Source organism: Botrytis fragariae, assembly GCF_013461495.1.
Source record: "Botrytis fragariae strain BVB16 chromosome Unknown tig00000045, whole genome shotgun sequence".
In the NCBI taxonomy this organism is placed as follows: Eukaryota; Fungi; Ascomycota; class Leotiomycetes; order Helotiales; family Sclerotiniaceae; genus Botrytis; species Botrytis fragariae.
This window is the reverse complement of record NW_023500991.1, coordinates 444,672-471,950: the sequence shown is the minus strand read 5'-3', so window position 1 is coordinate 471,950 and position 27,279 is coordinate 444,672. Positions and strand designations below refer to the sequence as shown.

Here is a 27,279-nt window from a genome sequence, read left to right as displayed (position 1 = left end):
CCAGTGTCGAAGACTGTGATTGGATGGGAACGGGAACGTCATGTTGGATAGGAGGGGCTTTGGGGAGTTTCAAACTCTAGAGTGACGAATAAACAGACATTGATGGTGATATTGAAGGAGGTGAGAAGATATTGTTACCGTTTTGCATTCACTCGCTTGTTATTTCTTGGAATGACAGTCCCGTTGTCGAATCCTAGTTATTGTCACCATTTACTTTACTATTGCTCATTCTCATTCTATCTTATATCTCCCGATTTACCGAGTCTGCCCGTTTCTTCACAGAGATTTGTATTATGAGTTTCGTGTTCTCACAGCCTGGCTGAGGATTCTGTGGCATCAGTCCCTTAGATTATCTACCTTATTCAGGATTTGAGTCTGAGAATGAGATTTGGGGAGATTAGTAGACTTTAAATAGTAGGATTCTCGAAATGTAACATGGATATTCAAGTAGTGATCAGAGTCGTATAATAATCCCCGCCCTATAGTTCTATTTCGAATTCTTACACAGCATCCCAGAACTCAGAAAAGAAATTGGGTTGAACAGGGAGGAGTATATAAACACTGTAATTTCCCGATTCTTGTATCTTCATAAAGTTTTGATGAATGCGTGGAAGACTTCATATTGGCAGTCACATTGAGTTCATGAATCATGGCTTCAGTGGGGGCCGAAAAGGAGACAGAGAATGAACATCTACGGATGTGCCAAATTTATTGGAGGGATAGAGCCTTTTCTGCATGGTTGAGAATGTTGTGAGTACTGCCATTTTCAGAAACTCTTGTCAGAGGATCTATGTGTCATTGTTATGCTGATATCAACATTTGATCTTGTTAGGTTGAGGTGAGAGATATTGATATTTGATGATGGTGAATATGGTATGTTGGATTATCATTTGAATTGAGGGATATTATAAATCTCACCCTTTTCCTCCCTTTATACACTTTTTGCATCAAGAACATACTTCCCTCAAGGATGAGGAGACTACGTTTTACCCAGTGAAAGATACAAGATAAATCACAAGTGCAAACATCTAGAAGTGTAGGGATGGAGCATAAGCAACATCTTGGTACGAAAGAAATTGTATATGCTAAGCTCAACCGCATTGAACTTTCCTTATTGACGACATATCCTTCTCACTTACCTCACATGCATTAAACTCTAGGAGTTAATACCCGTCCCGGTCTCGAAGATATGAGGAGAGCAGAATGAAGGATCAACTACCCGACTTCCTTTCCTATTCATAAATGATAAATTTGATAGCCGTGGGCTGAATTCGTATTTACTATGCTTGAACTCCGTGATAGACATGACGTAAGATCAGCGTGCCAATTATCTTAGACTTTTGAGATGAAAATTAACGCTAAGTGTAAGGAAGTTTTTCACCTAGCCGGTAGTTGGTAAAGGCTTGTGCAGTCATATTTGCTGACAAGCAGGTCATTTGTAGTGTTACATTCACCAAGTTTTAGGTAACCCGACGAAACATGTGAGAATTGGAAGTTTAGAGGTCTCGAAGTAATACACTTGACTATAGATATCGATTGTCAAATCACTCACTTACCACAAGATCATCCAAATCTATGGACAGTCATAGAACTTTCATGAATTTCACCACAGAGTGCTAGAAAGGAAATGTGTATATTGTGATCTTTTTCGCACGTAGTTTTCTAAATTGATATTTACAATCCCCCAAGAGACATGTCACTCACAAGTGAAAACACTTTCACAATAATTTTCTTCCCTCCCACTCTCAAAATTCGTCTCAATACCTTGTCGAGAAAATCGAATAGAATGTCTGATAACAATCTCCCTTGAAGAAAACCCATATCCCCATTATCTCAGTATGCTAGTAAACTTGATAGTACGTCGGCGGAAGCGCAAACTATCTCAATGCGTGGGAGGTTTACTTCAGGATGCAATCTTCCCCACTTTTCGATAGTATTGCGTATCTCTTCGGTCTTTTCTCGATAGATTTCCTCCAATATTGCCTCTTTCGAGTGAAACAAGAATCGCATTCCGGGAACTTCTCTGGTCCTCTTTTGGACGACGTCGGATCCAATCACTAAACTGAAAGACTCAATCATTGGAAAGGTTGTAAAGAGTTCTGCGTAGAGACATATTCTCATCTCTCAACATCAAAGTACTATCAAAAGCGTCGTTACGGTAAGAAGCAGGAGCCCCGATACCGTAGTGATGGCGATCCGCTAGAAAGCCTATGTGACGAAGCTCGGCGAAAACCATTTTCCTCTCGTGGCAACAAAGTAGGTCTGGGCAGAGAAATTTGTTTCCAAGGCTATACAACCAGGAGGTGCGCGACAAATCAGCCTGACAAATCAGCCTGACAAATGATCGTATCCTCTGATGGACTGTAAAAGACGGGAGATTGATTCCATTTGGCGTTATTACAACCCGCGGTATGAGTACCGAGCCTTTTGTAATATTTGAGAAACACTTCTCGAGACTCGAAGCTCACATTGTATAGTGTATGAGGCTTCAAAGGCGGATATATTCCATGTTCACTTGCATGAAACATTTCTCCTTCTGGAAGGGCTTGGAACCATATCTTAAGTTGAATCTCCTTAGGTAAGAGGGAGAATTTAGGAAAGCTCGAAGCCACTTGAACGCTGGGAGCATTGATCGTGTCGTTGATGTCGGAGGAATCATCGTGTTGGAGATAGTGTTTAGTTTGTAGATGAAATCTTTACAGAAGTCTACAAAATTTGAAAGCACTGGAAAGCTTGGAGCATCCATCACAACATTGATATCAGGAGGATTCATCGTATTAGTGTTTTTGTTTCATCTGTAGAGAAGACCTTGCAGAAGTTTATATAACAAGTTGCATTGATGCGGCTGTTGTTAAGATTGACGCTAGTGAGATATTGAATGATTCTCGGCTCTATGAGAATATCATGACCTATCAAGAATTTTCATGGGCGATGGAGAACTGCAGTACTGCAGATTTATACTGCGAACTTAGTTCACCAACGAGACTCTCGTAGTGTTGAATGACAATGAGCTACATTAGAGCCAGATATTATTGAAAGTCCATCGATGTGTTTATTATCACCATTTATCAGTAAACTTCCCTTATCAACATGTATAAAAATCTCACTACACGTCTTTAGGAAGCGCGCAGAGCCTGGCACACACACCCCTCTTTTTTGCAGATACGTACAAAATAATTACAAGGAGCTGATCCTTCGATGCCTTTTCTATGTACTTATAGCCAAGATTAAGTAAAAACAACCTCAAGCTACGAATTGAAACTTTTGATAAATGACTAGTATTTGACTACAGTGCCCAAATCAACGTTCGCTGACTGACACCCCTGTGGTGGCAAAGTTAATATTCCGGACGAAGAGAAATTCAATATAAACCCCTATACAAATTTCTATTTCGTACATTATGATATTAATATATATATTCGTTAATGATGAATAAAGCTTTTTATTATTGATAAATTAAATTCGTTCTTTTTGCAACCCATTTATTATTGAATTTTAATAGAAAAAAAGAAAATAAGGGTTCTAAGAGGCCTTAGGAATTTCGAGATCTTCGAATATTAGAATTGTAGATAAGGTGGACAGAAGGGAGTAAGTATACGAACTAGGAGGAGGTCAAAGAGGTGAACTAAAGCTAAAGGGGAGAGGGGGGGAATAAGTGTAGGAACTAAAGGGTGGATGGAAAGTATTAGCCGAAAGTTTAAAGGGGAGTAGACTCTTTCGGAAGTATATCACTTTCAATTTATTCTTCAATCATAAGCTTTACTATTATGCTACAAATATATAATGTATTAAATAAACAAGAATTTGGCTTATTTCCAATCTTTATATAAATAAATTCGAATTTAATAAAAGATTTAAGATAAAAGTATAATAAAAAGATTAGTAATTCTTAATAGATTCTAATTAAAACATTTAAAAGAACTTTTTTATTATTTTATTAAAATCTAATAGGAAATCAATTTAAAAGGAAAAGAAAAGGAAGAGAGGGGGGGGGTTGAAAAGCAAGTAAAACCTAGAAGCTTTCTACTTGACAGATAATTGTTGCCTCAAGCCGAAACTTTCAATTAATCTTTTAGAATTCAAGAAATTCACTAAGAACTTATTGATTAGAATAAGCTTTGTAAGATATAGAGACTTAGATTGATTATATTAATACTTTAAAAACGATTTATTTAATATATAATGAAGGTATTGTAGAATTTATGGCAATTACGAAAGGATCACTTCGTCAACCACGGATTCTGCCACCACAGGGCACGAACTCATGAGCCGAACGCAATGGGAGAGAATATCCTGGACGGAGTGGGGTATATGAGTGATGGAAATGGTTTTAGCCCCGTTTCTGTTTAGAAAGCTTCAGGCTCTTTATGGATGTAGGTGATATTTCATGATGGCAATGGATGGATGGGTGATGTGCTTGTTGGGAACTATGTTGTCTCTTCAGATTACCGAATCGAAACTGGCGGTTTCTCATACCTTTGTGTTGAGAAGTTATCTCATAATTGAGTGGCACGAAGAAGCTTTTCTACAAGGCATCTTTCGTGCATCAAAGTGTGGGAGGTGAATGAATGTTGGAATGTGGTTGATTTTGTGTTCTGACTAAGCGCCCCTAAGAAGTCTAGTTCTGACAGACACAGTTTTGTGATATCAGGATGGATAATAAATGGGATATAAGGCATTGTGTGATTGTTTATCTAAAAGCGTTCTCTTATAAAATTTGTTCTATGCCTGTGGCTGTACAATAATATTGATAGCTCCACCAGGACGATCTCCCACGGCCTTGAACGCATCATTAACCTCATCTAATGAGAAGAATTTGTGTTGAAGAAATGAGAAGTCAATGACTCCCGCACCAATCAACTCGATAGCCTCATCTATCTCCTCACTGGTAAACCACAGTGTCCCGTTAACACTAACATCTTGTTCCATAACTTCGCCATAAGAATGAGTGATATCACCGGCCACTCCACCAGCAGCCAGTGCTACTCTTCCACCACGTTTCAAAGAGCTAATCAGTTTGGAGGTACCACCTGCATCACCTCCATTACCAAGACAATCGTAAAGACCATCGGGACCTAATCCATTTGTTTGTTCTTTAATCCACTGAGTGAGATCCCCCTCATCTTCAGTGGAACGGACAACGATACGTCCCTTCGTGGCCATTCCTTCAATCTCAGCCAGACGTTCTTTATTACGTCCAATTCCCAGAATTTTCGTACAGCCAAAACCAAGAGCAATCGCTACGGCGGCATATCCTAGAGTACCTGTCACACCGTTGATTACAAGTGTCTTTCCAGGTCCCATTCCACATTTCTTAAGACCTGCATATGAAGTACCGATGTAGCCGAATCGAGCTGCGGTGTTAATGTCGATCGAAGGAGGAATCACGGCGATATTCGCATCAGGTGATAACAAATATTGTGAGAGTGAACCAATGGGATATTGCTTAAGAATTGCCTTTCCTTCTGGGGTTCCATTACCGAAGTAAGCACGCAGACATCCCCAGGTGCATAAATCTTTCCTCCCTGCATTTTGTTAGCCAAAAATACAAAGATTCTCGATATTCCGCCAAACTTACCCTTTCGACATTGTTTACAGTTGCCACAAGATATATGCGGGTCAACATAAACTCGATCCCCGGCCTTTAGCCCAACAACATTTTCTCCTACAGCTTCAATAACACCGGCAGCATCCAAACCGAAAACACATGGTAATTCCGGCAAGGTAAAATATGGGCCTGGGCCTTTTGTTATAACATTGATACTGTTCGGAACAAGACAAGCGGCCTCGACTTTGACGAGAACATCTTTTGGTCCTGGAGTTGGCCTCTCGATTGTCGTTACTTCCAAAGGCTTTCCTTGCTCCAACAATTGAGCAACTCTCATACCGGTCATGATTGCGATGAATTTTAGAAAAGAGTTTTGGAGTGGTCGAGATCACTTTGTCTGTACAGAATCTGATGATGCGATTGAGGTAGTGAATGGGTTACAAGTTATTCTTATATACACATCAATCGCACCGTCACTCACGACTCACTTGTGATCGTGTCACCGTCCGGAAATTTTTGCGGACTCCGAAGGTAAATTTCAAAGCAGGCTTGCTCGGATATAGGACTTTCTGAAACTCGATCTATTCGAACCGAAATCGAAAATTTATATCGACACCAAAAATTAATTGTGTATGCCTAGGCACTAGACTTCTAGTTTGGAAGCTACATATTGATCCAGATCTTCTCGAAGGACTTTCGATGTGCTGTCAAACGAACCCGCTTTTTGACCTTTCAACTTCTCGATTCTTCAACCCCTCAAATCTCCATAGGTACAGCTTTCCACAAAACTAGTGAGTTAATTGTGATTTGTATCTTCAATACTGACGTCCTCTATTATTAATCTTCATCAAAGGTAGATGAGTTATACCAGTTCCATCTATCAAAGTAAATACAATTCGAAAGTAAGTTAAGATTTCCTTGCCTTTTGCCATCTGCTAAAGTCAATCCCAATGGGTCTTTACAAAGCGATGTGATACACCCCCTAGGTAAGCCAAGCAGGCAGGAACTCCATTAAAATCGATCGAAAGGGGTCCACAATCGTCATAACTGCCATAAGCTCTACAAGCGCGGTATCATCCATCAGGCGCTTGGCGAGCTAACGGGTGCTCTTCGGTAAGCATGTGGGTATTTCCCGTGCCGTTATCCGATGAATCGTTTGCTTGCCTGGCTTTGGTAGCAGAGTGTCTACGACAGCGTCGACAGGCTATTAGGAGAAGTGATGACTGCATGATGGCAGGATATTAAGCTTTGTAAAATAGAGTGCGATATTGAGGATTCCTCTATTCAGTAGGCAAATGGATATTATTTCGACTAGTGTTGATTGTTTTATGTGATGGACAACAACACTTCAAGAAAACTCATGGGTCGTTCGTTAGAGGTCGGAAGACATGTCATTTGGCAGAGGTATTGTATTGTCTCTCAAAAACTCGGAATTGACTGTCATTATTGGATCCTAACTACCGTGTCTTCTTCACTGCCGTCAAATCTTCAATAACAACGTAAACCCAAAATGGTTAGAGAACCGATTGATCGAGCAAAGTCGATCGTGAAATAGGGGAAAGTTTTCTGGTGGAAGTCTGACCAATGATTGTTCTGAATTCCTGTGCCTTGACATGGTCTCCAGGAGATGCGGGGTTTGGGAACTCTATACCTGGAACTTCGAGCGAAGTTGGGACTGGAAGCTAGGAGCTGGAATATGAGATGGGAAGCTTCGTGTGCGAGTCCCCTAGCACTTTCGAGAGGATCCTCTCCCATCAGTACCGCATCTGCAAGCTGTGTAAGCCGAGACTCACGAGTCCTCATGCGGTCGAGATCGAGAACCAATGTTATATAAGCACTCCTTGTGGTTCTGTACCGAGAGAGATCATTAGAGATGGGTTTATACTAAATAGAACCCCCATTTACAACAATCTAATACAGACCACGCGAGTAATTATTGCTGCTGCAAATCCAAGATTCTGAACCTAAATTATGTTCAAGAGTAAAGAGATGAGAAAAATTTGGGGAATGGCGTGCGGTAGTCAGGATGAAAGTTCCGGGCCGCTCATGTCCATTTTTGTCGCTTCGTTTCGCTCGCCGTCAATGACGCTTTTCACTGGTGTCAGTTATGCCGTAAACGTACAATTGCAACCACATCTACACCCTGAGCTCTAGTCTCACACAAGCAGAGTTGCTTTTCCACACGTTCCTAGAACTAGATATATTTTCTACAGGCCATAATTTCTCACTCGGATTTGTTTCCTATGGTAATCTGTGATGAAAGTTTCTAGATACTTGGGGTCTCTTATACACGTTCCGCAGAATCTCGTCTGATAGAGATTTTAAGAATTATGAAGTACAACTTTAATCGTTATATTTGATTCGTTGAATCTGATTGGAGCTTCGCCAACGCAGCTCACAGGTTGCCGCGCAAATACCGTGTACGCATAGCCAAATCCAACAAAAAGCGAAAAGTATGAGAAAAAAGTATGAGTATATAAGATTCCTCCTTGCTTTTACTGTTTCGTTATCGAATAATACTTGATACCGAAAAGTTGACAGGAGAGAAAACCACGTTTACCTTTAGAATCAGTAGGGCTACTGAATAGAGATAGAACAAATTTGAATAACCTGATACTCGGTCAAAAACTGGCATCATGCTTGATTTCACCGTCCAAGACTTCCAATTGTTGTCATCTTCCAAATTGATTCCGCATTGTCATTTTCATAAACTTCATTGTCATAAATTCCTTTCATTGCCAATTTCTTAGATCACCCGACACCCATATTTGCCCTCTCGTGTATCCATATCAAGCAGCAATAATCCTGCTTTCTCCAGACAATTAATCGGAACCCACACCATCACTCCGCTCACCTGTAAGCCACAATCCAGAATCTTGTGTGTTGTTAGAGAAAGAAAAGAGCGGATTCGGTTTCAGCATGCAGTTCTTATAGGAAAGGCACGGAGACGGAGAACTGTTGCAAATTCCAAGAAAATTCTATATTGATAATATATATATATAAGGAAACTTCCAGTAAATCCATCCAAATTTGTGATTATCTTGATTCTGCGGAGCTAGCAATTATATGCATATCATCACTATAGCCAATAGTTTTCGCGCATTTACAAATTCCTTTCTTGTGCTAAAGCATGCGGACCTATAGTAATTTGATCCCATGCATCCTGAATTTTCGGTCAGCCATGTATGAAACAGTAGTATGGGAGGGCGTGTAACTCACCCAATCAAAATCTCCCGGTACATCGACTTGTTCCCCAAAGGTTCCAAAAATTCCTCCTGTATCGAACATATTTTCCGGAATCATACTTATATCATTGAAGCTGGCGTCTTGGTTTGTAAACATTGTCGGCACAGAGATATCTGTATATATTGGTACCGAATTATCAAGCACTTCCGCATTCGCCAGATTCGTAGTCGTAACAATAGGAGGTTGTTTAACACAATCCGGATTTACATTCAACACAACATTGTTCTGTACCTTTACCGTCAACCTCTTGATCAAACTGTCTAAGATATCAACTGCCCTTTTAGCATCCTTACACTTCCCCTCAACCTCCCTCCAAATATCTCTCGCCATGATCAACGCCTCCAACTTTTTCTTTTCAGCAACAGCACAATAACTCATGCCCCCACTCCTTGGGTCCGTTCTTTGATTCGTATTCAAATCTAAACACATAATCATAGCTGCGAGTAAGAAATCATGATTTGTCATGGAAAAATGCCACCATCTTAAGTCCTTTAGTATTGCACCCGGTTGACTCGCTTCGTGCATGCTGACTTGGATGTTTAGAAGAGCCATGGAGGATAGTACACACATACGTCTTGAAAACCAACGAAATTCATCTGGGTTTCCGGGTAGTGTGGCATTCCAATATTTGCGATGAAGAAGAAGTGTAGCTTTGTAGTAAAAATTTTGGAGGAAGAATTTTTCGGCAACAGTGGATGGGGTGTCGTGAGCCATTTGAGAAAAAGTACCGAGTTGGAGATGCGGGGGAATTTGATCATGGTATTTCTTCAGCATTTCGTCTAGTTTGATTACTTCGGTATATGGTTGGGGTTCGACGATGTGAAGGAATTCAATGACATAGCCGTAGGCACGCATAATCCGAGATTGGACGCGTTGGTAACAATTTTGTGTGCTTTCAGTATCAGGTCTGGATGGGGGGAGAATGGTCATGTCTTCGGAAAGCTCTTCTACACACAGGTTGCGGGGTTCTTTGGTATCGCATTCGGCGAATTTGATGGATTTTGGAAGTCCGATTTGAACGGAGAAAAGTAACCTGTTGTTCAACTTTAGTACGATGCGGTGTTGAGTGTGGGCAATCATCGTGTGGGCCATATACACCCGAGAACTTCCACTAGCTTCAGGTTTCTACTCAGAGAAGTTGTAATGAAAGATTGCCAATGCTCGAATTGACAAAATCAGGCAACACATCGAACATTTCTTCCGTACTTCAGCCCACCAGGCCAGCAAAGCCTTATTTGATTGAAAAGTCCCCAAACAAAAGTTACTTACTCATGCTGTGTAACAATCAGCCAAACACGGCGTCGCATTTCACCCTCATACACACTGAGACCAGAATGCTGATCTGGATCACGATGGTATCCCTGTTGCAGCGCTAGACGCATGATATTCCCGGATAAAAGCCAAGTACCCATATCACCATCTCGTTCATACGCATACTCAATGAAAGCGTAACATAGCATTGTCTCTATCATCAAGTAAACAGGTCTTGTGACATCAGCTATTATTAGACATTGGGCGGTGCGGATACGATAAAGTTCTATGACTGTCGCTAATGTATCTTGATATTCAGGAGGTATGTCATTGTTACGGGCATAGGATTGCAGGGCCAAACACATTGTTGAGAAGTATAGACCAATCCAAATGATTCGAGCTTTATGAGGTTCTTCCCAGAAACTTTCAATCTATGGGATAGGTCAGCCGATGATATTCACGAGATCGAGGTTCCAATTGCGAAGTTGAGTTCAACAACGAGAGATCCCAGACAAAATTTTCTTCGAAACATGCAATCGTATTCGAAGATAAAAGATCTTTTGTATCAGACGTATTTGTCCACGCTATTGGCCACTTTACGTAGTATGGGAAAATTCACCTGCTTCATATAGGTTGTTTTGTGGAACAAATCTTTATCATTTGTGAGCTTCCTTGATACACCAATCCAGCATAGATATAGTTATGGTCAGTGGTCACTTACAACACGCTGGTATGGAAGGGTTATAACTTTCAAAGAATCGTTCCATAAGCTTATCTGCCTCTTTCCTGGAAGGCAAAGATGCAAGTATCGTTGCACGATCAGGTGGTTCAGTAAGACTCCCTAATAGACTTGGTCGATAAGAAGCTGTTGCTGGTGGCAATGATGTCTCGAATTGATCGTGGTCATCAATCCATGCATCTTTCATTGCTCCGAGCTTTTTTGAAGTTTCAGCAAGGTGACATTTATGTTAGATTGTGGTCTTGCTCACATCGTTGAGAATCGAATCCCAATGTGTACTCCTTGTATCGACAGAAGATTTTTGACCACCTGCTTGACCGACGTGATCATCATTATTCTCTCCGAGACTTGGAGAGAGAGGAGGGATGGTTTTCTTTTTCTCCTTAGAAATTACAGATAGAATTGAGTTTTCCAATCGATTAATTCGTGCTCTCATGTCTTCCTGTTCCGGTTGAACAGTAGAAAGCCCCGGTAAACGAGCGTCATTCTTCTCAGCGTATGAGCAAGTAGTGATGGCTATATCTCCCCTTACTACACAATTTTGACATGGTTTTTCTCTGTTGCATTTTAGCTTTCTTACCCTACAAGCTTGACATGATAGAGGTACACGACGTCTGGTGAGTTTAGTACCTGTGAGTTTGCTCTGACCATTTACTCGCTCTCCACGCTCTCCTCGTCCGGAACGTTTTGTGTTATCCATGATTGATTGATTGCTGACCAATCTGAGATCATCACTATCAATTGGTTCTGAAACAGAACTGAAACAGAGAACACGGGTAAACGAGGAGTCGGGATAAAGCGCTCACGTATTGTACGGGATATTTGGTACCAAAAGTCAAGCCCGAGGGTTGTTTGTTCATCAAATCTAGATACAGACTTCCGGAATGGTCGGTTCTTCCAACCGGCCAACTAATTGCTAATCCGGGAATGTATGTAAGATTTGTCGTGATATGTAATCAAGCTCGAGCAAGTCAGCATGCTGCAGATCAGATATTGAATGGTAGCCGATAATTGGGTGAAGTGATGTTGGCTGCGGAGCCACCAGAATTTGATGCGTTGAAGGATAGATCACGTGGAACTTTCGTTCGGCGGAATGCGGCGGTAGAAACATAGGGAAATTGCCTTGAATGTCTCTGCTTTACGTGAGACCCTCAAAAAATCAAACGACTCCCAACGTTCAAGAAACCCCATCTTCTCTCCGTGTTATACATCAGAAGACAAATCATATTACTACATTGCGGCGATCAAACAGACTTCTAAAGTTGCTGTTGATAGCGTAAAAGTACAGATCCACCGACCCCGGCAACCCGGAGATAGCTTGATATCCCCACTACCAGCTATCGACCCCTGTGCTCGTTGCAAGATTCAAACTTCGAGAGACATTCAAGCTTCTTGGAATTTTCCACTACGCACTATCCAAATGTCGGTTCGACCAGCTTCAGTAGCTCTAGCCGAAGATGAAAATCGTAGGAAACGCGTTAGAAAAGGAACTAAAAGTTGTTGGGAATGCAAAAGAAGAAAAGTCAAGTGTCAACTGAGTTCTGAGAACGTTAGTGTTTGTTCTGGTTGCTTATCACGTGGAACGACTTGTATAAGTCAAGAATATCCAGAAGAACATGATTCTTCAGGCGGTCCTCAGCTTGGTGAACGCCTCGGTCGTATAGAGCTTGTTCTCGAAAGATTGATGTCTAAAATGGAACAGTATGAAGAGCAAGACAATGCGACTAAGATCCATACTCCGGAAAGCATGGGTACTGGTGATGTTCTTGCACCATTTGTAAACACCGCCTCAAATGGATACGACAGTGCTACAACTGTACCTATTCTTTCCCTTTTTGATAATCCTGTTGTGAGTGGTTCTACATCCCACATGGTATATTTGCTCACATCCTTTAAAGCTAGGTCGCCGAGAAAAGGAAAGCCAATCCGAGATCACAACCCCAAAATCTCAACCAAGTGGCGAAAAGACAACCACTAAGCAATGTTGCATACCAACAAAGATTGAAAGGATCAAAGATGTTCTAATGGAACTTCTTCCATCACAGGAAGCCACGAACATACTCTGCTCTTTCTCTGATTGCTGGCTATTGATACATTCTTTGACAAACCACTCAGCTCATATTATGCTAGAGCCATCAGCATTTAATCCGAATCATTCATTCAATGTTCCCAGCATCGCAAAAGAAAGTCCCGCAATGATAGCACAAATACTTCTCTACATGGCTGTATGCTTACAGCAAGTACCTCATGGATACGACGCAAGCCAATTAGGAATCACCACTAGTATCGAAGCTCGAGTAGATAAGATCATATCGACAGTGTCAGGGCTCGTGACTTCAGATGACGAACTTGTAGCTTCTGTTCAAGGACTGGAATGTTTAGTACTCCAAGGATTGTTTCATATGAATGCGGGGAATTTACGTCGCGCATGGCTTACATTCCGTCGAGCTATGAATATCGGTCAGCTTATGGGTTTACATAAACGCGAAGAGCTTAGTACTACACCTTTGCCACCTGGTGGAGTCAATCTTTGGAGAAGCTTGATGCAGGCAGACAGATATTTGAGTTTACTTTTAGGCATGCCTGCTGGAGCGGAGGATAGTGTGATCTTATCTCACGAGACTTTTAGCAATCCTAACATTGATCATGACATTCTATTCATCAGGAAACTTACAAATTTGGCTGGAGGGATTATTGAGAGAAATCAATCCGACTATATTCATGCATTTGCCAGTACTCAAGACCTTGATGAGAAACTCGAAAATATTGGTAGGGGAATGCCTGCATCTTGGTGGGAAGTGCCAAGTTATATCGAGACCATCAGTAAAGATCCGAACTCCGCCTCAAAATTTGATCGAATCATGTCACAAATCTACTACTTTCAACTGGAATCATTTTTACACTTACCATTTATGGTTCGAGCTGCTACCGAGCGTCGTTACGAATATAGTAAATTTACCTGTCTCAAATCATCTCGAGAAATCATATCCCGCTATCTCACCATCAGACGCTCAGGCACCAAATCTTTTTGTTGCAAGGTGATCGATTTTGGAGCTTTCACGGCAAGCGTAACTCTTCTCTTGAGTATACTGGAAGTCCCTCCAGTAGGCGGCGACACAATCGCAGTCCAAGGTCAAAAGAGATCTGACAGAGAGCTTGTTGAAACTGTCTTGGGTGTCATGGGCGAATGCGCTTCAGAAGATGATGTAATGGCCACTCAAAGTGTCGAAGTTATTAAAACCCTTCTCGCATCAACTAGCACAAGTGGAAATCTTCGTCTCACAATTCCTTATTTCGGTACAATTTCAATAGCACGTACACCTGTGTCTTCAACAACCGCTACAAATATCACCCAATCAACTCCCTCTATCGACGCTCAATCTTTGAATACGACTCCGTCTCTTATGCAAAGTATGACCCCGGGAGACTCACAGCAAGTGCAGAATGAATTCGACAATTCGCTTAATTGCCCATGGGCTGCTGCTCAACCTATTGTTTCCTTTAAAAGTAGTCAGTTCCCACCGCTGGAGCTGGAACAACAAATAGATGATTGGTCCAATTTGCAAGTGGATAATACGATGTTTTTTGACAGTTTGTTAAACACAGATTTGGAAGGAAATTGGTACTTCTAGTCGGAACCGTGGAATAAGGAGCTTGACAAAATTGAAACATGGTATTTGTTGCGAGAAAGGGCAATGATTCCAACGGCAAAACGGTTAATGGGCAGAGTCGGCGTATAGTAAAGAAGGCAAAAGTGAACAACAAAGAGATACCGATAGTGATCCGGCGCAGATTACGGAAGAGAATTTATGAGGCGCTTTGTAATATATGTACTTTAAGGGCGGAACTTGGGGGACATCAAGAAAATTGCAAGGCACGCTCTTCTCATAGTATAGTTTTCGCGAATTTGTTATATGATCATCAACTCAATAGGAGCTAGCTATTGAAGGCTATGCATTCTTTCATCTTATATTGTGACTTCTAATGACAGCTCATTTTTGAAGTTCACTCGTTGCTTCACTCATTCCCTATAACTCTCCCACGAACGCTGATACAACCTATTTAATTGCCACATGTAGCATACATATCTTCGTATCATTGTTTACATTCACTCGAGAATGAAAGTCACAATCTCAAAGTGCATTGTTTGAACTTAAAAACCACATATTGGTTTGCCTGCAGATGCTTATTGGCAGTAATTCTTTTTGCATACGTCAACTCGGACTTGCTATCGATATCTGAATGTGCTGCATCACCACCTACCTCATCGCCTCTACTCTCTTATCGAATATCAACCCAACAATCATTCATCATGCCACCCTCTCAACGTAATCCCATGCGAGAAATCCCAGGGTTTCCAAAGGAGCATAATTCTAGTCTTGAACCGAGGATAGACTCGTCCTCACTGAAGTATGGGTCGTTACAGACAAGAGTCGGCATCGCTATTTTGAGTAGCACAATGACGAAATTTTCATTGGCTCTTCCTGCCATTTCTAATTTGAAGAATGCGGAAAAATGCTAGTCATTTTTTGATAAAAAGAAAAAAAGAAAAGGGGGGGAAGGGGTCATGCGGTGATGAAAGGTATGGCTCAAGTGATATCACACATTTAGTAGCCAATGTTGCATTTTAGATATGATTTTGATGATACATATCAATTTCATCGGGACGGTATCGGTATCAGTGGAGTTACTGATTCTCCTGTATTATTTGACAACAACTGTTCTTTTTTTTTCTCCAGGAGCTTAGATTAGTTTACGGTCCTTATAGCATGGACAGTCTCATAGTCTCGTACCATTATTACAAAATTTGACTGGGCTGCTACGGTTCCAAAATGTGCTTGGGATGAACAAACGAACTAGTCATTTCCTCAAGTCCTCTTTATATGACTGTAATATCTTGAGGATCTGTTTGTATGACTGTGGATGTCATAACCGTACCTGATTTGATTCACAGCTCGCATTGAAGTAGTGTATATAAATGCATTTCCATCTTCTTGGGAACGAATCATAAAGCATACTTCCACAGTAAAACATCCAAATTCGTCAAACACACATACGTTTACCAACTTCCACCAAAAGTTACTCAGAGCACTTCAAACTAAGCACTAGAACTCACACAATCATATTACCATAGATCTCATAATCTTCATTCCGAATCTTGACATCCAATCCACGAAGTCTCAAATCTAAAGAAAATGCCATCTTCAAAACTCAGGAGTGGCTGGGACACTCAAGGTGCCTTGAAGCCAGAAGAACGAGACCCTACCTTTTCTGTCCCTCAAGACTACGAGGAATATTGGTTCCCTTCACACCAGAAGGCCTCGCGTAATTACGTGCAAAGACCACCTCCTATCGACTCAACCCGGTATAGGTATCAGTATGCCAGAGATGACATTCCTAGTGCTGATGAACATTACCGCGCACAAAAACAGCAAGAACAAGCAAAGCAACGACAAGAACCCAAGCCAGCACCGCCGTCTCCAACAGTCAGTCTTATTTCGACATATGGACAGAAACCTATGCATGGCATACCTAATGCGCGGGAAGAATCGCATCATCCTGTTCGAGACCATCGAACAGCGAGAAAAGATTTGGGACCGCCAGTATGGGCTCAACGCAAGCCACCTGTTTCTAGACCGGTACCTCAGAAGGTAAAGTAAAAAATGATTATTCTTGCGTACATATAGGAATGACACTAATATTTTTTGGTAGAAAACTAGTAGTGAAGAGGGAGGCTGCTGCTTGGTGATGTAGGGTGCTGGGAATGGTGTTATGAGCATAGCTCATTTCTGTATTTCATTAGGGTTTTGGCTCGGTAGCCTTGCGAGGTGTTGATATAACTGGAGTTTCGAATACTTTTAGACTATAAAATATGCAATTTTTGCTTGAGAAAATTGTAGGCGCCCCAGAGGGCATTTCACTGCTTATTGATTTGATAGAAATTGTCTCCATGTATTCTTAAGACTCTCATCACTCTTTTGTCTTTCATTCAAAAGCCATATTTTGAATGGTCATATTTTCCAGTCATTTTCTCCCATTACTCACCACGAAAATAGTAGTCATGTCTATGATTCATATCATTTAACCCTGATGCGACTCATTGGAATATCGAATCAAGATAAATAGTTCTGCTTCTCCTGTAGATGTGTTCAAGAAGCCAAAACTGAACATTCATTCAAACTCCAAATAACTTTTAAGTCGAATTCTACATACATTGATCAGAATTGGTACTTTCACATATCTGGCTCATACAATCTAATTATTTGAAGCACTTCAAATAAACCACAAGACTTCGTATCTTCATCGCCCAATCCTCATCTTCCAATCCACGACCCAGTCCCTAAAGTCTCAAAATCCAGTAATCACATCAACTCCAAGAGCCAAAATGCCGTTGAGTTATAATCCCTGCGACCTCTCCAGCTTTGAGGGTCCTAACGTCAAGCACAAAGACGCCAAACCAAGCAATATCGCAGCCTATAAACCATCCGTCGAAGAGAAGAAATACGATCCAAGTCAAGTCACCTTCGCAAAGATGGGGGAAAAGAAAGGTTTCCAAGGTCGTATCAAGGGAAAAGATCCTGGAGAAGTAATATATCAATTGCTTATTCAGATAAGATAAGTACGCTAACTTTTTGATAGAAAGAAAGTGGATGCTGTTCGGTAATGTAGGCTGAAGATGGAGTTCCGCGTATGGCTGTTTGGGCATGGTGTCGATGCTTTGTTTTTTCAGAGGATGTAAATTTTCATGGGAATTGTGAAGGTTTCCCGATGGTGTGGTATTTTGGCACATGGATTTAGGATATACACTGACTGTACAATACACAATCGTTGCTTTCCACATTTCTTCAGCAGTCTCTTTTATCAAGAACCCAGACTGGCCTCCCAAATTCCAAACTTTGTATGTTAATTCCGCTCCATGAGCGTTGATATGACTATATTTTGAACTTGAGAACTATAAGCTACAACTATTCCATCCTTTCATTATATAACTCATTCTTTCTCATTTCCCAGCTGTCCGAGTCATTCTTTCCAGACATTTCCTCCGACTACTCTAGGACTCACAAGTATAATACTTATGAACTTCCAGTCCCACACGAGACATGATATATGTACTCATCATTTTAAGAAAAATTCATTCTTTTGACCTCTCACTTATATGACTGCTCAGGAACTCGAAAGTACGTATAAAGAGTTATAATCTCAGGAGTCATAAGCGACATTATTTCTTGCCTCATGGAGTCTCTTATGACTACACAACCACAAAAGCTAACCATTCATAGTCCTTACCTACAGATATATGTATAGTTCCCATCTCCAACGATCGGGGAACTTTCTCACAATTCATACAATAACCAAGTTCAAAAATAATTTTCAAAATTTCTACTAGCATCGACACCTTTACACACACCTATCGTTTACCTCGTTCTCTTCAATACCTTCCAGTTTCACGCCATGCCGCACAATCCGTTCCAAAAGTCAAAGTTGGCGAATAAGTCAGCTCCAAATGATAGGACTGTCAAACGATCATGGCTACACTCCAAACTCCACTTCCAACTACCTGGGCGTAATCGGAAAAAGTCCTCTGAGCCCCAGGGAAAGCCCGGTGAAGCTTGGCGGCATGAAGTCGCTGCTCCTCACTCAAATTCCATCGCTGAGCCCAGAAAGACGCCTTCACAAACGGGAAAATCCCAGAATTTCGCGTCACCAGCGAAAGAACCTGGCCGGATTGCGTATATGGCAAGAGGAGGATACCTTGAGTCTCCTCAAGAGGAGCCGACCAGGAGTAGGGAGCCTCCTTCTATTAGGCTATCACAAGAACTTCGACAGCCGTACTCACAAGCACAAGACTCTCAAGACCCACCAATACCACCACCAGCTTTGACGTTTTCAAAGGAGCAAGCAGGTTACTATGATAGTCTATCTCTAGAAACGCGTCAAACTTATGGATACCCACTTCCTACAAAGTCATCTGAATTTAAAATACCAAGAAAGCCATTAGAAAAATGTGAATATCGTCTAGACGAGAATATAAAAGTAGAAATTGGGAAGAAACTCAATTTTATCCGGCCACAGATAAGAGATATCCCACCGCAAGCAAACTCCCCTAAGCCGAATTCGGGAGCAGGAACATGTTCGTCGCGAAGCAGTATCTGTTCACGACCACCTCAAACCCCTTTAATAATGAATAGCGAAGGGCAGATGAGGGAATTCTCCGATTTTGAGCAATTCCAGCCAAGAAAAGGATATCAAAAGTTACAACAAACTCTGAAGGAAACCAAGCATGCTCGACCACAAACAGTAACAGCAAGCGAAGTGCAAAGATACAAGTCCAACGCAGGCTCAATTCATCATAACCCATCACGAAGATCCTCGATGCAATTTTCGGAACCTTCTCATTCAAGACCCGGATCCAGCAGGATACATTCGGCAGTTCAACAGTTCCAGGCACAACAAGGCTTGACCTTCGAAATGTTAGCAAATCAATATGACAGTCTAGAAGCGCAAGATCGTCGAATTGAAGAGCACCACCAGTCATCAGCAGAATCTCTTCGGTCGGAAGCAAGATCTCATAAGTCAAGGGCGGTAACCACTCCTCAGTCACCTGGAAGAATTCACCAGGTTGAAGCAAGATCTTTACCGCCAACACCGCAGCCGCATCGGTCCTTAGAAATATCTGTTCATTCATCAGCAAGATCTTATAAATCTCGAAGACCAACTATTCCCAAACCATCAGAAAACATCAGTCAGTCAGAAACAAGATTTCTAGAACGAATGCCAATAACTAATTCATCGCACCAACCGGCAGCAATACCTATACATTCATCAGCAAGACCTTACAGACCTCGAGCACCAAATATTCCCAGATGGTCAGAGAATAATAGCCGGTTAGGAACAGGATATCTACAACGATTTCCGATATCACATCAACCACCAGCAATACCACATCAACCACCATCATCAAGACCTCACAGACCCCAAACACCACTCATTCCCAAGCCACCAGAAAACACAAACAAGCTAGAAGCAAGACCCTCGCGGCCAGTCCCAAACACCCTCAAGAAAAGAAGAGGGCGTCCTCTGAAATCACCGCAGTCACGTTTAGATAGAGTCAAGCCACGTTCGTCTGTATCATCTTCTGTGAGTAAAGTATCATCCTCGATTCGTTATGAGATTGGAAGTGTGCTGACTTTTTTGGATAGGAAAAAGAGGGGGAGAGGAAACGTCGGTGGTGGAAAATGTAACTCACATCATGGAAACTATGATTCTATGAGCATATTTGATATTGCATTCTTATTAGTAATCCCGCGTGTAGCAATTAGCGGGGATGGTACCACTGGAATCTTATGGAATCATCCAATTCTCCACTTTGAGGAGTGTTGGTATATTGAAGTCACCAGTCACTAGACTTTAGCATCAGTGTTTTGGATATGAATGATCTTTACAATAAGCAATCGTTGTTCAAATAGATTTCTATAAAATTAATGGATCTCTTCATGATAATCTAATTTGGTTAGGAAGGAATTTAGGTGTATCTCAAGCAACTCGCTCTATTTAAACACTCTGGACTCCACATAACTCGCTTAAGATACTCCCACTTACCCCTTCAACCCTATCGCCAGCCGTGAATAAGGACGAGACGAGATGAGATAACGAGAATCTCAAGCTCAAATCTTCCCAATCTAGTAAGAAGATTATGGAGAACCTTTTCCCGCCCTACAGCTCATGGAATTGAGTTTTGAGTACAGAATCAAAAGTAGAACTCTACTCCCTATTCCTAATGAAGGCCCCGAAGCCCTCATTTAGGAGGTGATATATTTCCCAAATCTAAATGTTCAAGGAAGCCATGAGCGGTCCTGATTCTTAACAGAAATCTAGTGAATGTCACGAATATGCCGTAGCATAGATCGCTAGCACAGCTTCTAGCTATACTATACGTTCCTCAGCCAGACCACTAGGTATGAGAATCAATGTAGAGATGAAATCGCTGCCTCTTCATAGACTCCTATAGCACAAGTAGAATCTTGTCCTCTCATAGAAAATCATAGACCATTCCTCACCAGTCATTCTCACCAGTCACCCCCATCAGTCACCCCATCAGTCACCCCCTCCAATTATCTATCAACACTCATAGCTACCACCCCCGACTATGACTGTACATCCACAAAAGCCCAAGACTCATATCATATACCATGAGTAATATGAAATATATAATTCCACAGCTTAGAGAACTTTCCAAACTCAGAACACCACATCCCAGATTAACAGTACATTCAAGCTCATTAAAGCTCATTAAACTTGACAGATATCAAACTGTTCCGCACTTTTCAATCACAGATAACTTACTCAAGTATCCAAATCATCCACCAACATTCATCAAGCCACATCATCACAAACTCACCCCTCATACCTCACAACTCACAACTCACAACTCACAAATCCAGCCCCCCACCACCATCCCAGCCCACCACGCCACACAATACCTCAGAAAATGGCACCCCACGCCAGCAAGTTCACCGAACACATCGATGGACCCATCGGAATGCCAGCACCAAGATCTGTTAATGGCCCATGTGCACCCGTTCCGCATAAGATTACTCGTAAACCTGTTCCGCGGCCGATTTTTCCTCCACCTGTGAGTTCTTTCAGTATCTACCCAGATACAAATACATATAGACACATAGATATATAGAGATATCTGATTTACTAACTGATTTTCTTCCAGAAAAAAGCGCCAGTGAAAGTAGGAGAAGGTTCGTGTTGTGGATGTGTGGTTATGTAGATTGTGTGTATGGTGAATGTAATGTACTGAGTAGATATTTATGGACTTTTATGAGGGATACTTAGGAAGGATGAGAAGTATTGGAAATGGTGTTATTGAGCATGACTTTATGGGAATAGTACATGAGGAATGGAGAACATCAAATTTGCTGTTAGGTATATAAGAGATCGCTAGTGTTTAGAAGTTCCAAATACTCTAGAAATTACATATCAACTGTCCAATTGATATTACCAACATCACGTAACTCCCCGTACACAATATGAAATACATCAAATCGTACCATACATAATCCAACAACCAACCCATCTTTGTATTTTCCATAAACACTTTGCTACAAAGCACACACAGCACATGGCAAAACCCTATCACCGTATAACAAAACAATCCAACTTGAAAAAAAAACATGAAAACATTTCCCAAACAGTCATTTTCCCAGTCATGCCTTGTCTTCATTCACTCCAGGAGTCACAAGATTCATGTCATCATATCATTAGGAACATGACTTGACTATACACTTAAAAACAGTCACTAATTCATAACCTACCATCTATAAGCATATAGATTCTGTGTCCCACTCTCATATGCATCCATATTCTTCTCATTTTTCCCGAACAATCGAAGAACTCAAACAAGATATCAGAGAACAAGATTCGAAATCATCTGCTTATGAATTTGTAAAACATCCTCGGCACTCATCTTCTCAAGACCTCAAATATCCACTCCACCCGAAACACTTCGAACTCCGACCTCCCAACTCCTCATCCTCCCCACCTCAAACAACCCCTTCAACCTAAATCCCAACCTCACACCCACCATGTCATCCTCATCCTCATCCTCATCCTCATCCACGCATCAAGACTCAAACCTAGCCCCAGCTCTCAACACAACAAAAAACAAACCCCGAACAAGTAAATTCATCGAAGGACCCATGCTCGACGAGCCATCCCAACCACCACCAAGACAATTATTCGACAAACATTCTAGTGCGCGATCGAGTTCCGAGACAAAGGGTACAGATGCACGGGTAGCAAGGACGACTTACCGACACCTTCCAAGGTCTGCTTCGGAACCTCTGGAAGTCTCGTCGCCTAAGACGATGGAAGTGAGGAAACTATCTCCACAACTCGCTTCAAATATAAACTCTACTAAGTTTCCTTGCTCTCATCAGACAACCGCAGAGAAATAGCGAGGGATGGAGTATGCGGGTTTTCTACCATGTATCAGAGGATTGAATGTCACTAGATAGTTCCCCGAAGCTGTTTTTACCCTGGAGGTAAATAATACACTGGCTGACACTGCTGGCACTCTCCGACATGAAATTTCTGTGAATGAGATACTCATAATGTGTGTCGATTACTTGTAATAGATACGTTTTATCAGTTCTCTGGAACTATTCTCGAGGCTGTTCTTCACCCTCGAACTAAACCAAGCGCTAGCAGTCTTCCACGCAGAATTCTGGATACCCCTGTACTGTAGAATAGATACTCATAATCGAACAATTGCAAACCATTTCTTCATACTTTCTGTGAATATAGAGGATTACTTTTCTCCTGCGAACAAATCACGCCCGCCCCCCTTCCCGCCGCCCTTCGCAGAATTTCAAACACCCCGGACAGATAGACGAAGCAAATATGAAGGGAATCTCATTTCGAGACATAAGACATAGTAGATAGGTGCCCGTAGAATCACATGCCAAATTAAGGTTCTTTTTTTTGTATAAAAAAATCCGCAAACCATTTACAATATAACCCTATCATCAAGTAAGTACATTGAGCGAGCCCGAACCAAATCAAAGTCAAAATCCAGATCCAACAAAAGATCATCCGCATATCGAATCCATATCTCCACATTTCCACACAGTCAATCAAACAACTCAACATCACAGAATCGCATCCCAAACCTCAGTGATCCTTTCATATACATTTTCATTCCTGTCATATCTCACAACCTAGCCTTCTCATTTTCCTTCTCCGTGCCCGGGAGTCATTCTCTCATATTAACCACACATCTAATACAATCACCCTTCTTCATATCATCAAATGCTTGGTTGATTCCCTTCAAAGGTTGTCTGTGAGTAATGAACTCATCAACCTTCAATTTACCTTGCATGTAATCATCGACCAATTGGGGTAATTGGGAACGACCTTTGATACCACCGAATGCACAACCTTTCCAGACACGTCCAGTGACAAGTTGGAATGCTATGGAGGATGTCAGTAATTTGTATCTTATACGAATATCGGCTGCTAGTAAGAAGAGGAAATAACTCACGTCTAGTACTAATCTCCTGTCCAGCAGCAGCAACACCAATAACAATACTTTGACCCCAACCCTTATGACAAGCTTCCAAAGCAGCTCTCATAACACCAACATTTCCAGTGCAATCAAAAGTGTAATCACATCCACCATCGGTCATTTCGATCAATTTCTCTTGAATACTTTGACCCTTCAATTCGGTTGGATTAACGAAATCGGTGGCACCGAATTTATCAGCCCATTCCTTCTTGGATGAGTTTACATCGACTACGATGATCTTTGAAGCCTTTCTTTGAACAGCTCCTTGAATTACACTGAGACCGACACAACCGGCACCGAAAATAGCGACAGTAGATCCTTCTTCGACCTTGGCAGTTTCAACGGCGGCTCCGTAACCAGTAGTGATACCGCAACCAAGTAAACAAGTGCGGTCCATAGGAGCTTCTGGGGTGATGGCGACAACGGAAATGTCCGCAACGACGGTATACTGAGAGAAAGTAGATGTTCCCATAAAGTGGAGGAGATCTTTACCCTTGCACTTGAAACGGGATGTACCATCTGGCATGACACCCTTTCCTTGAGTTGCACGGATTTTTCCGCAAAGGTTGGTCTTACCAGATTTGCAGAATTTACATTCTTTACATTCTGGGGTACTGAAGAGATGTTAGCGGTGTAGAAAGGAAAGATGAATTTGACAACATACTATAAAGCAACAACATAATCTCCTGGTTTAACAGATGTTACACCTTCACCGACAGATTCAACAATACCAGCACCCTCATGTCCGAGAACAATTGGGAAAGCTCCCTCGGGGTCTTTGCCGGAAAGTGTGTATGCATCTATCGACTTTATTAGCATCTCTTCTTTTACGATTCGTCCCATCTCTACGTATTTCCTCATGACCCCGCGCCTGTCCCCATCTCGATCCTTTTTCACAAACATCCTCCTCGCCCATTCGACAGCAAATCTTCATACTCGTGCCCCGTCTACCCCATCTTCCGCACTCCCCTATTCACCCCTCTTTCCCAAGTCAGAAGCAACAGAAAGTTGAAAAGGACCTACCAGTATGACAAACTCCCGTATAATAAATTTCAATTCTCACTTCATTCGCCTTGGGAGGAGCAACCTCAATATCCTCAATACTGAGTTCTTGACCTGCTTCCCAAGCAACTGCCGCCTATTCATTTCTCGATTAGCTTTTATTTCTTTCCTCTCCCCACTACCTTTCTCCAGCATCTTTCTATCTTCTCCCCGAATACCAAGATCCAGTTAAGAATCTCGCAGATTTCCACCCGCGCCATTCCGCAGCTCCCGCAGAAGAGTTCCTAAGTTTCTGTGGAATCTGCCAACGCAACAGATGATATTCCGAGTGTATTCGCAGCAGAAATGATAGATCTCTCCCGGGGATCATGTATGTATGTAGATGGGTATGAAAAATGGCAGCTAACCTTGCAGGTAATAGTCTATTATTATTTTTGAATTAGCATATGTACTGTACTGCAACTGCACGAATCTCCATTCCCACGAGTCCGCGAGAATCGTATGCATCAATCCATCGATCGATAAACCTCTCCGTCCATCTCCCGTCCCCCCACCAAACCGTGCAGACACGCAAAACAGAAAACAAAACATACCTTTCCAACAGTATCCGCAGGCATGTTGTCTTATTCCGTTCTTTGATTCGTCGATTCTCTTGTGTAAGTTAAAGCTCTCAAGGTATTCAAAAGCTCTCAAGGTGTACAAAATGCGTCGTGTATTTCTTGTGTTTCGTTCTGTTCGAGAAGAGGACAAACCAAGTAAATAGCCGTTGGTTACAAATGAGGGGTAAGCTCGTAAGTAAACGATATTTCGTTAAGCTTTAAGGTTGAATGGAGCTGTTTGTAAGGTGTTTGTCAGGTATGCTATGTCGGACTTCTTTCGGATAGGTAGCTACTTGGTAAGGCAAGGTAAATGAGGGGCAAGTTACAGAACAGGTAAAAGTATATCCACCTGTGATGAATATCTCATCAACGATTCTATTCCATTGGATTTCCTAATCAGGTATTACGATACAAAAGCTACGGAAGAGAGTATATTTTGACTCACACGCCGAGATTGTGCTGGGTGGACAATGTGATGAATTATCAGATAGCATAATCTTCCTCCAGGAGTAGACAAGACTTTACATACTACATAGATATCCAGAAGCTTGAGAATGAGGTCGGAGCTCATCGGCATCAATCCATCTCCCCACCTCGGGATCTTTTATCCACATCGAGTAACACTTTTTCGTGCCCAAAGAAGATTCACCAAGGACGACTGAATCTAGACTCGGAATCCTAGGTATTTCTTCTCGAAATTTCCTCGAAACCTATTTACATACGCACAGTATATAATACCAATACACATCTCTACATTATACCCCCTTCCCCTCTCTTCCCTCCCCTTCCATCCTCTCCTCTCCTCTCCTCTCCCCTCCTCTTACCAAGAAACCAAGACCATCTACCAACCAACCACCCAGCAGATCTACAGATACCGAAACCCTCGCAATTCGGAGACTGCGCTATGATTCTCTCTGCATCTAACTTTCTATCTAGCATCATACTTCTTGGCTCTCCTCATTCTCTTATTGCATCCCATGCCTAATACCTAGTATCTATCCCTACCACCAATTCAATAAGTCCAATCCATATCCAAACCAACACAGCACAATTCTCAATCTTCATTCTCAATCCTCAGTTCTCGATTCCCCATCTATATCCCCAGCATTCATAACCCCAATCAATCACTCCAATTCGATCCAATACCGATATACTACCTAGATATCCAATATCTAAGTCTAATCACCGATCATCCCGCCTCTTCCCTTCTCTACCAATACTCGTCTAGAAACGAATTTGTATTTATTTCGATATCTACATCTCTCCTGAAGAAATCTATACATCTACCCACTTACTCCATACTCATACTCATATCCATACTCCTACTCATCTACAAATTCACCTTTCCATCTCTCCTCTCTATCATTTGCTCTATCATTCACTCTATACCTCTCTACCTCTCTACCTCCTCCCTCCCTTACCACCCCTCCCACCCCATCACCTCCCTTTTCACCTATTCCCCTCCAAATACCTCTCCAGAGTCCAAACTCCCATACCAATTCCAATACTCATTCCTGCATTCACATATCCCATATCCTATATTCTATACCCACCCCATTCCCATACCCACAATTCATGTCCCCAAATCCCCAGCCTCACTAACAGACCAACTACATATAATTCAGATGTCAATCTGAATCTCCATCTCTATCATCAATTTCTTTCCAAATCCCCTTCTCCTCAAACCTATTTCTTTATCTCCCTCTATCCCTCTTTCCTACAACACCAAACTTAAAGCTCTTATAAACTCATACTACCCATCCATCCATCTATATTCCGCACCCTCCTATCTAAAATCTCATCCATTATCAATTCTACT

The 27,279-nt window shown here is 41.7% G+C and overlaps 6 protein-coding genes across 6 annotated transcripts; 3 read left to right on the top strand and 3 right to left on the bottom strand.

Moving 5' to 3' along the window:
* Positions 1 to 4,722: 4,722 nt before the first annotated feature.
* On the bottom strand, positions 4,723 to 5,894 carry Bfra_003349 (putative alcohol dehydrogenase protein; the record flags this gene model as incomplete). The annotated part of the gene is made up of 2 exons (XM_037333757.1): positions 4,723 to 5,525; positions 5,579 to 5,894. The coding sequence occupies 2 exons, from the start codon at positions 5,892 to 5,894 to the stop codon at positions 4,723 to 4,725; spliced, it is 1,119 nt and encodes a 372-aa protein (XP_037193844.1).
* Positions 5,895 to 8,651: 2,757 nt separating this feature from the next.
* Positions 8,652 to 11,484, bottom strand: Bfra_003348 (putative transcription factor cys6 protein; the record flags this gene model as incomplete). Its single annotated transcript, XM_037333756.1, has 6 exons — positions 8,652 to 8,711; positions 8,768 to 9,827; positions 10,064 to 10,476; positions 10,665 to 10,696; positions 10,767 to 10,980; positions 11,035 to 11,484. 6 exons carry the CDS (start codon positions 11,482 to 11,484, stop codon positions 8,652 to 8,654), a joined length of 2,229 nt encoding a protein of 742 aa, XP_037193843.1.
* Positions 11,485 to 12,204: 720 nt separating this feature from the next.
* Bfra_003347 (putative c6 zinc finger domain protein) lies at positions 12,205 to 20,196 on the top strand (the record flags this gene model as incomplete). Its single annotated transcript, XM_037333755.1, has 7 exons — positions 12,205 to 12,633; positions 12,683 to 14,375; positions 15,963 to 16,423; positions 16,497 to 16,529; positions 17,074 to 17,370; positions 18,228 to 19,902; positions 20,105 to 20,196. 7 exons carry the CDS (start codon positions 12,205 to 12,207, stop codon positions 20,194 to 20,196), a joined length of 4,680 nt encoding a protein of 1,559 aa, XP_037193842.1.
* Positions 20,197 to 21,273: 1,077 nt separating this feature from the next.
* Bfra_003346 (uncharacterized protein) lies at positions 21,274 to 21,564 on the top strand (the record flags this gene model as incomplete). The annotated part of the gene is made up of 2 exons (XM_037333754.1): positions 21,274 to 21,417; positions 21,508 to 21,564. 2 exons carry the CDS (start codon positions 21,274 to 21,276, stop codon positions 21,562 to 21,564), a joined length of 201 nt encoding a protein of 66 aa, XP_037193841.1.
* Positions 21,565 to 22,378: 814 nt separating this feature from the next.
* Positions 22,379 to 22,750, top strand: Bfra_003345 (uncharacterized protein; the record flags this gene model as incomplete). Its single annotated transcript, XM_037333753.1, has 1 exon — positions 22,379 to 22,750. One exon carries the CDS (start codon positions 22,379 to 22,381, stop codon positions 22,748 to 22,750), a length of 372 nt encoding a protein of 123 aa, XP_037193840.1.
* A 797-nt stretch (positions 22,751 to 23,547) lies between these two features.
* On the bottom strand, positions 23,548 to 25,478 carry Bfra_003344 (putative glutathione-dependent formaldehyde dehydrogenase protein; the record flags this gene model as incomplete). Its single annotated transcript, XM_037333752.1, has 6 exons — positions 23,548 to 23,765; positions 23,836 to 24,473; positions 24,524 to 24,659; positions 24,883 to 24,997; positions 25,269 to 25,283; positions 25,455 to 25,478. 6 exons carry the CDS (start codon positions 25,476 to 25,478, stop codon positions 23,548 to 23,550), a joined length of 1,146 nt encoding a protein of 381 aa, XP_037193839.1.
* Positions 25,479 to 27,279: the final 1,801 nt, after the last annotated feature.